Source organism: Chaetodon trifascialis, chromosome 8, assembly GCF_039877785.1.
Source record: "Chaetodon trifascialis isolate fChaTrf1 chromosome 8, fChaTrf1.hap1, whole genome shotgun sequence".
NCBI lineage: Eukaryota > Metazoa > Chordata > Actinopteri > Chaetodontiformes > Chaetodontidae > Chaetodon > Chaetodon trifascialis.
The window spans coordinates 28446566-28456494 of record NC_092063.1 but is presented as its reverse complement, the minus strand read 5'-3'; the positions used below and the strand labels follow the sequence as shown (position 1 = coordinate 28456494).

The window sequence follows — 9929 nt, the reverse complement described above, 5'->3', positions numbered from 1 at the left end:
TCATAATTACACACATGAACTATTCTTAAGCAGTCAGAATGAGTGCTTTTGAGAAATGGCTTCTTTGCAGTTCTCGGCTCTACATCATGCCTTCCTTTTAAATGCTCTTAAACATTTTTTACAAAAATTGTTTCACTGCCATCAGACATGTGCTCAATCATATATGGTAAATCTTCATTAATTTCCAAAAGATATTTAACCCTACCCTCTGATATGGTGATGAAGAGCATCCAGCAGTGGATGAATGATGTGTTTGTGGAATTAACCCCAAAGGATGTGAGACGATGTGATTGCTGAGGATGAGTGCTAAGCAGGTTTCCCTTCTATAGTGCTCCTTACATTTAGCTGTACAGTTGAAAATCCCAGCAGATTATGATGTCACGGTGGAGTGGGAATAGAACCAGCTCTTCCTTCCTTTGGAGCCAGGGATCACAGTCAGGATTAAGTGCATCTAGGTAGTGGTCTGTAGCCAGTGAATGCTCAGGAGCAGTAGAGCTGAGTTCATGTAGTCTTGCTGGCTTCTCCCCTTTGGACCTTGCAGAAAATTATATTGTGGATTTTTGCTTTCTGAAGAACAATGACACAAAGATAATAGGTGACACCTAAATCTTGTGTTCCCTCCCTTTGGTAAGTTAAATTATTTGTCCTGCTGCTGTTTGTGAAAGCCATTTTCATTAAAATTGTTTCCTTTTCAGGTGAACCAAACATATTACAAATCAACAGAAAAAAGAAAAACGTCTTCATCAAATGTCGTGAAAAACATGTCTGTCAGGTTATTGATTCATGTTGAGGTACACTCATTCTTTAACATGTTCATAAACATTAATATGTTTTTTATTATAGTCTGTATTTGGAACCCATACCAGCCAAGAAGCAAGATGAAGGTGAAATGGACCATGCTGGGAATGGTTGTCTTCTTTCTGCTCTCCGTGGTAATGACCTGCTGCTTCATATGGCAGTACAGGATGCCAAAGGTGAAGACAGGTAAAATTTATCGAGCCAACACAGAGGTATACCCTCAGAACAACAACAACAAATAGGCTTTTACAGACATTCGGTATGACTTTCCAACCTAGAACTACTTTCGGACATAGGCTTTCCTTAGCCTCTTTGGTGTAATTGCTCATTTGGAGTATCTGCAGCAGGATTAAACAAAGATGGAAATAGTAGCAGCAGGATTACCAGCCAGACTTTAAATCCTGCTGAGACAGGAGGATGAAGGAGGGTAGCTGCATTCTGAACTAACTGCAAAATGGCCAGAGCAGAATGTATCTACTGAGGAGACTCAGGTGTTTTGGAGGGCAGGGGGCACTCCTGAGACTCCTGGAGTGTTCTGCAGACAGGAAGAGACTTAAAAGCCTGGTTAAGAAGGCCAGCTCTGCCATGGGATTCCCCCTCAACCAAGTGGAGGTGGTGGGAGGACGCAGGATGATGGCTAAGCACACACCAAAGCTGACAAATTCACTCATACAATATCAGTGTATTCTAAACTACTGTTCCCTATGTGTAATAATGTCTGCTCAACCCCTGCATTGTTTTATTCATTATATTATAAACTTCTTTTTCATATCTTGCTTTTTTATTGATGCTTCTTACTATTACATTATCCCCTTTGCTGATGTTACACTGCAAATTTAACTTCTATGAGATTAGCATTAAGATAAAATGATCTGTTATTAAAGAGGAGACTATCAACATTCAGGGTAGCACGATTTACTTAGACAACAGAAAAAAAAACATGTCAAATACAAAATTCTTGTTCATGTTGTGGATATGTAATTCCAATTCATTTTTCAATTCAACTTCACTTTTCGCCAATTTTGATGGAGGTAGAAAAACCTAAATTTATGTACACATTGGAGCAGGAATTTTGTTCTGCTTCCCATGTAGGTATGAGTCAAAAAAGATTGAGAGTGAAGTCCATCAGCCACACAAGTTGTGAAATACACATTTTAACAACTCCAAGGCTGTCTAATTTATAGTGTATGTTGTATTAAATTATCCAGAAACCTGGCTTTTGTTAAGGTACGGCAGAGCTCAAATCTGGCAAACTTGTTTGTTGTGTCTGCATGTTTCATACATAATGAGACTGCATATTTCAATTCAATTCAATTTTATTTGTTTATCACCAAATCACAACAAAAGTTGTCTCAGGACACTTTCTATATAGAGCTGGTACAGGCCAAGCTCTTTATCTCTTTTTTCCCCTTTTCCACAGAAATCGTTGTAAAAAAAGTGATAATGGAGGAGATGTGCCCTCAGTTCCCTGAGCCTGTGCCCCTCAAACATCCCATCACATTGTTGAGGGCAGCCTTAGAAAAGGTGAATTTCCTTCAACTAATTTTTCAAATTCCTATTGAAGTGTGGGTTCTGGATATAGCTATATTTAGTCTGACAGCAATTTCTCTGAACAGATTGATGTACTCCTGAGGTTGAGTGTTCACACCACCAACTTGCCAGCCATATCAGCCATCGTGGTTTTAAATGACTCTATTCTGTGGAATGGAAACTTTGGGAGGAAGAACATAAGCGACCCCTCCTCATCTGCACCCAATGAGTACACAGTGTACAGGTGAGATTTACAGTCATGCGGTGTGTAGAGCTGGCTTAGAAGGGATAAACATAAAATATGACATAGATATGATGAAAGGGAAGTGGTGATTTTCTAGATGCCAAAGGCTTAATTATTCATATCACCAGCCCTAAAAGCTGCTCAGCCAGTCCTTAATCTTAGTAGCTCGACCTGAACAATAATCATTACCACACATGAGATAACCTACAGTCAAAATTTTCTATTGGTCACTGCATTTGATTTGAGGATTACACTTCTTTTATTAGCTTTAGGGGTTAGGATTAGACCTTCATTGTATTAGGAAAGCTACATATAAGACCTGTTATCAATGAGAGTGAACCACTCACTGAATGAAGTGCTTAAATCTGATCTGTGTAGCAGCAGTGGGAATACTATATATTATTAAACCAAGATACATTTATTTAACCAATAAGCATGTCTTGTATTCACTTTTATCACTTTGACTGCAGAATTGCAAGCCTCTCTAAGATCTTCCCTACACTGATGCTTTACAAGCTTTGGGAGGACGGTCTGGTAGATTCTCTGGACGACCCTTTGGAGAAGTATGCTGACAACTTCACCATCAAGAACCCACTGGGGAAAAGTGATGGGCAAGCATCCTCATCAGTGAGGACCCTTGGCATTCACTCTCCTGCACTCACCCTGCGTAGGGTGGCTAGCCAGCTCTCTGGTAACCCCAAAATCTGTTTAAATATCAGGAAGGCCATCTTTGATTACAGTTTTTCTTAGTCAGTCTTAGTCATGGTAAATTTCTCAGCTCAGAATTGAAATTCTCAAAATGACCTGTTCAACCTCCACATCACCTAGTCACATACACATCAAAAAAGCAATTTCTCGTTCTTTTGGACAAATTGCAAATGCTTTGCACACTCATGCAAATGATTATATACAATTGTCTGTTGTTTCCACCATTATTAATTACCTTTGTTCATCAAAATGTATTGTACTGGTTTTCTGCTGCCGGCGGCATGGTGGCGCAAGAAGGTAGTGCGCGTGCCTCACAGCAAGAAGGTTGCTGGTTCAATCCCCAGGCGGGGCCTTTCTGTGTGAAGTTTGCATGTTCTTCCTGTGTGTGGGTTCTCCGCGGATACTCCGGCTTCCTCCCACAGACCCAAAACATGCTCATTAGGTTGATTGTTGACTCTAAATTGCCCCTAGGTGTAAGTGTGAATGGTTGTCTGTCTTTGCATGTTGCCCTGCAATCAGCTGGCGACTGGTTCAGGGTGTACCCCGCCTCTCGCCCATTGAAGCTGGGATAGGCTCCAGCCCCCCCACAACCCCGAAAGGGATAGGCAGTATAGAGGATGGATGGATGGTTCTCTGCTGAACAGTCTGCAAATAATTGAACCAACTGTCATAATCATACATCAACATATATTCTATATATTTGTATTAGACTTCTTTTGTGAATGAGTCCTAAATTTATTAATTGCTCTCAGGTGAATCTTGACATCAGTTAATGTAGGGGAATTTGTGAAGCATTAGATCAACCTGTGCTCTAAAATAGTGGATACAGCATGGGAAGACATTACAGCACATGCCTGCAGAAGCTGAAGAAAACATTCCAAAAGATTCTTTATGTGCTGAATTGCAAGGGAAGATATCCGTTGTGATGCAGATGAGAATCTGTGGTCCAACATGCAGGAACATTAGGATTTACCGAAAGGGATAAATGAAGGATTTTGATCAAGTTACAGGCTTTTGCAGGTAATCCATGGTGTGATCTACGTCAAAGGAACAAACAAATCAGATCCCAGATCAAAGTACTGTGTAGCCTGCTTCCAGACCTCGGAATCACCGCCAGCATCTCTGATGTTTTTAGTGATTAGAATAGGTACAATGTTCTCCCAGTAGAGAAATGGTTGACAAATCAGAGCTTGGCAGGCAGGATTATAAGAATCAGGATGTCATTTTACATCATTGTTAGCCAGCTACCTAACTACATTCATGGAAAAAATAACAGGAAAATGAATACAAAAATGCAACAAGGATGAAGGGATGGAAGGAAATAACAAGGAAAACACTACATTTACTTTTCACTGCTCCTGGTAACTGTAGATTTCTGCGTCAATTCAAAATGACGTTGGCAGGACAGAAATGTCACTGGCTGACAGGTATGTTTAGGAACATCTTTTAGCTAACATGACCAAAAAACAAAATGAAAAGTGAAACAACAATTCTGATTATTTGGCCAAAAGCTTTGGAAAAAACATCAAAAATATGATTTGACATGTAGAGCTAGATCAACTGATGAAAAAAGAGTTTGAGAGAGTAGCTCCTACTTCCATAGCTCCACACACAAATCACTTTTTTGAAATGGGTAAGAATGTCTGTTTCAAAAAGTGTCAGGTGCAGTTGCCCCAATTCCTCTGTCACTAAGGGGGTTTCATATGCTGTTAATGAACGGTTGTGGACCCCCACACCCTTAGTTTCTGCTTTGCTGCAAAGGAGACTTTTTTGCATTCACACCAAACCCTGCATTGGACATCAAATGTGAGGTGCTGAAACACCCAACATAACCACAAATAATACCTTAGATTCTGGGCTGTGGAGTGTTGCTTGACGCAAGAAATTAACACTGCACATCCATAAGAAGTGACCATGCACATGCCATGCAGGTAGCAGTAGAAGTGGAGTATATGGGATAAGTAGGTCAGGAGTAAATATGGTCAGCAACAGACTCTGAACAAATTCAGTGATGATTTCTCAGTTGTCAGTTTTTGATGTTGGAAAGGCCTTGATTTTGTCAAAAAGTTTAATCCTGCAAATTCAGGGAAGCTGTAAACAGCTTGTCAATGGATGAATTGGTAAAAGCAAGTACCCAGGGTTAGGGTTTGGACTGGTTGCTGTTTAAGTGACAAAGCTGTTACAATGTGTAACTGGTGGTTTCACTTGATATCTCATTACATCATAGTCAAATGGCTCAGCAGCAGTTTGTGAGGAAATCAGGATTCAGGACTCCTTTATCACATTTGTCAAAACGTAGATCTAGACTTTCATACTGAACACTATGTATTTCCTTTTAAAGAGGCATCTCTACCACTCACTAAAGCACCTTAGGTAACCTGGCCTTACATGAACAGAGGAGCTATAATTACACGGAGCTGTGTCCAGAGATGGAGCTAATCACCTCTGTGCTCTCAGAATGAACAGGAAGGATTAACAGACTGGGAAGTCCTGTGGAGGATTGTCTATCTGAACACAGATTCAAATGGTAACACACAATTAAGGTTGAATGCTAGCACTTTGTAAAATGCAATCAAAGTCCTTAGGGAAACTTTAATGTCTATACCAAATATTATGGCTATCCATCCAAGTTGAGACGTTTCACACCAAATTGATTGTTTGACTGACTGACCAACACTGCCATAGAACCACTGCTAGCATGGCTAAAAAAGTCTTCATGTGGATTTAATCCACCTATTTTTTGTAAAAGAATATTGATGGAACAGATAACCCTAAATTCACACCTATAGAACAAAAATGGGTTTCACAAACATAGTATAACTGACTGATAACAGCTGCTTTGTGACTGATCCTGTCCAGAGGGTGAGCCACATTAATGCCATTGAAATACTTACAGAAACTTTACTACAGTGAGCTCTAGGGGTGTGTCCATAGAGCAGCCACTTTTGGAATGCTGGTGTTAACTATTAGCACAAGCACCTTATCACCCTGTAAAGTCTGTTGGGATTTCGTGCACTGTTCTAATACATATTAACAGAATAATGAGAGGTGGAAAAGGTTCTTACACTGATATCTGTTAAATGTTTTTATGTATAATTATGAAGCATAGTTGATTCTTTAAACCAGCCAATGCATTTATGAATTCATGAGCAGCCCACAGATTTATCCAGTTTTACTCATTGAGGTTTTCTTCTGTTTTGAAAGGGTTACCCAGAAGATTAAGGTCAACTAACCTCCTTTGGAGTGGTGATACAGAGGCAGCCCTTGATATGTTACAGGATGATGTTCTTGTGGCAGATCCAGGCACCAAGTAAGACTCTAGTTCCTTCCTGTGTTGTTGTATTTTTAACAATCAATGCATTTATATGGTCTGAAATGAAAATGGAGCTGATGTACTGTATATTTTTAGAGCCTTTGATATTTTGTGTCCTGAGGGGACTTGCAAACATCTGTGGCATTACTGTCTCTTTTCATTCAGATGTCACTACAGCAATGTTGCTTTTTCCTTATTGGCCAACATCTTGGCCAAGAAGGTGACTGGCTCACATTTTGAGACCTGGGTGTCTGACAATGTCCTGGAGCAGCTTAGCATGGAGGACACTGGTTTCACCTTCACTCCAGCCATTCAGAGGCAGATGGCTGTGGGTGTGTACAGCAATGGCCAGGTGGCTCCCCTCTACAACCTCAGCTGGTACCGACCTGCTGGCCAGATGTATTCCACAGCAGCTGACATGGCCAAGCTTATGATGGCTCTTCTGGGCAGTTACAGCAGGACTCTGCTCCGTGAGGACACCCTAAACACTATGCTTACCCCGGTCTTCCGATGCCAGAGCAGCTACTTTGCCAACTCCACAGGCACACCGTGGGAAATTAATGAGCAGTTTGGCTATGATGTGGTGAGGAAGGATGGGGACCTGGACGGTTATGCAGCCACCCTCTCCCTAGTCCCACGGCTCAAGCTGGGACTGGTGGTCCTGATGGCTGGGGTTCGGCCTGCGGACGAGGACCTTGTAAGTAAGGCCTACAGCTATCTCCTCCCTGCAGTGGAGAGCGCTTTCAGGGATGCTCAACAAACTCTCAGACCACCGCCCAACCCAGCTCCATATGTGGGCTTTTTCACTTACAGAAATATGACTTTCTATGAGATTAAGGTGGACTCAGACAGCGTGTTGGTCATGCAGCAGTTTGGACCACAGGTGGACACAAATTTTCCATCCAACTACCAAAATATTCGACTGGATTACCTGCAGGACAGGGTGTTCAGGGTGGTGTTTGAGAGGCCATACCCTTGCAAATTGAAGGTTAATAGTGCCTCAGTTTCCCTGGAGGCACAGGACAGACAGCTCTTCAACTTTTACCCCTTCAACAAGAAAGGTGTGTCACCAGGGTTTGATTCCCCAGCACTCAACACTTACAAGGTGATGAGGATAGCTGGTAAACCATACTTTACCTCATGAACACAAGAATTCAACTTGTCACCATAACTGGGGGTTGTTTCAAGGACAATGGAAGTAGGAAACTTGATATTGCAAGAAAATGGCATTCTTTTTGCTGGTTGGTCTGTTGTCATGTGTGATTAGTGTCATGGGATGCTCTCTCGCTGAGGTTAATGTGATTAATCTGAACTTGTACCTTATTATTATCATGTAGGCTATTATTCGTATTCTTATTCTTTTTATTATATACCAGCAGTGTTGGGCAGTACCGCATTACTTAGAAACGCGCTACTGTAATCTGATTTCTTTTTCAGTATCAAAGTAATGTAACACGTTATAATTTCCAAATAGTAATTAGATTAAAGTTACTAGTCCAAGTAATGACACGTTACCACCGCGTTACATTTGTTCCGACAGAATGCAGTTTTATTTCATGTAAACTGCAGACTGTAAGGAGAAGCTTTTTTTTATCTCATCACATGGACTGCTTAACAAAGTTGTTGCTACAGTGACAGACAATGTCTCCAATTTTGTCAACGCATTCAAAACATATCAGCCCGTCATCTCTGAGTCTGATGAAGAGGAGGCATCTGCCAATGACGAAGATGTCATTTTACCGATCTCACAGAAGCCCTCTCTGCTAAGACTGATACTGATGGTCAGTTGACTCTTCCCCCACATCTCATACAATCAACCTAATTTCTACAGGTGATGTTGACAAATATTTAACTTCCAGTCCAGACACCAAGGCTGTGTATAGGAGTAGTACAGCGAAATGCACAGCTCTTTGCACAAAGGCAAGTCAATCAATGATTGCATCAGAACAAGTGGAGGAGGTGAGCCAGAGAAAGCTCCTGGTACCATCATCCACAAGATGGAATTCCTTTTATGAGGCCGTTTCCAGAATCACGGAAATTCCCATGAATGAGATGAACAGCCTGTGCACCATGGTGGGAGTGAAGTGCTTTAACTACAAAGAATACCAGTTCCTGTGTGAGTATTGCACTGCCATGAAGCCGCTTACAGTAGCACTGGACATTTTACAAGGGCTTAACTGTTCTTATGGGACTTTATTACCCACACTTGAAGTCCTGATGGCAAAGATCCGTGCCTTGAAAGACAACCTCTCCTGGCTGACCGCTGACATTCCAGATGTCATTGTGAAGGTATGTTTAGGAACATCTTTTAGCTAATTTATGGCGTTTTGTTGCATTATACCATTCATGAACAAGCAAGAGACAATACTGCAGTGTGTTTTAAGGCAGTCAGTTATCAAAAATAATAGTCAAAATATTCAGCATTATCACAGAAAAAAAGATTAAAACAAATAAAGGGGCTCGTAAATAACTTAAAACAAAATTGAATCTATGATCTTGATCCTACATGAGGCATGGTTTAGGTCTACAGCAAATTAGTCTGCATGGCAAATAATTCTGACAAAATAAATAGTACACTTAATTATACAACTACAATAAATAGAACATATCTTATTTTTCAGGCCATCCAGACTCATTTTGCAGATGTGCTGGACAACAAAGAGGCACTTTTTGCGGCATCCAAAATTCAAACTCCGATGGCTGAGAGATGACGATAGGAGACGCCAAGTGAAGGAACTTCTGATAGCAGAGCGTCGCACAACTGCTCCTGCAGCAGAAAGCCCTGCCAGTGATCCCACAACATCAGCTATCTCTGATGGTGAGATGGACTTTTTTTGGATCATTTGAGACAGAGCTTGAGGAGAGCTTCTCAGCAGAAAAAGAGGTTTTGGACTACTTGAGGTCAAGGGAGTATGAGCTTGAGAGTCTCAACCAGTTTTCAAACATCAAGAACATTTTCTTGAAGTACAATGCTCCACCCCCATCCAGCGCTCCTGTTGAGCAGCTTTTTAGTTTGGGAAGCTTGGTGCTTACTCCTAGAAGGAACAGACTATCTGACAAGAGGTTTTCACTTAATTTTTTTGTATGATGGTGGAATATGCAGAAGCACTACTTAAAAGATTTTCAAGTGCTAGAGTAAATGAAGTCAGGAGAACATTACTTTATTTTGCATGATGGAATATACAGAATAAACCAATTACAATTTTTTAAAGGTAAAGGGATAAAAATTAAGTGGAGACTGGCATTGTTTATTTTTTATATGAAATATTCAAGGAAAACAAGGAAAAGTGTTTGGGTAGTTTAGTTTGGGTTAAAAAGTCAGTAGAGAATGGTTTT

At 40.8% G+C, this 9929-nt stretch overlaps 1 protein-coding gene across 2 annotated transcripts; it reads left to right on the top strand.

Moving 5' to 3' along the window:
- The first annotated feature begins 485 nt into the window (after window positions 1-485).
- On the top strand, window positions 486-7775 carry lactbl1a (lactamase, beta-like 1a). Of its 2 annotated transcripts, XM_070969083.1 has the most exons (7): window positions 486-627; window positions 844-984; window positions 2219-2322; window positions 2415-2572; window positions 3043-3263; window positions 6485-6590; window positions 6759-7775. In XM_070969083.1, exons 2-7 carry the CDS (start codon window positions 879-881, stop codon window positions 7735-7737), a joined length of 1674 nt encoding a protein of 557 aa, XP_070825184.1. In that variant the 5' UTR covers window positions 486-627; window positions 844-878; the 3' UTR covers window positions 7738-7775. The 2 variants fall into 2 exon arrangements, with proteins under 2 accessions (XP_070825184.1, XP_070825185.1); XM_070969084.1 differs by lacking the exon at window positions 486-627 and having other exon boundaries at window positions 835-984.
- The last annotated feature ends 2154 nt before the right edge of the window (window positions 7776-9929 follow it).

Coding starts and splice junctions, on each gene's coding strand:
- lactbl1a (XM_070969083.1), top strand. CDS start 879: ATGAAGGTGAAATGGACCATGCTGGGAATGGTTGTCTTCTTTCTGCTC. Junction 2,323..2,414: donor TGAGGGCAGCCTTAGAAAAG/GTGAATTTCCTT, acceptor TTCTCTGAACAG/ATTGATGTACTCCTGAGGTT. Junction 6,591..6,758: donor GTGGCAGATCCAGGCACCAA/GTAAGACTCTAG, acceptor CTTTTCATTCAG/ATGTCACTACAGCAATGTTG.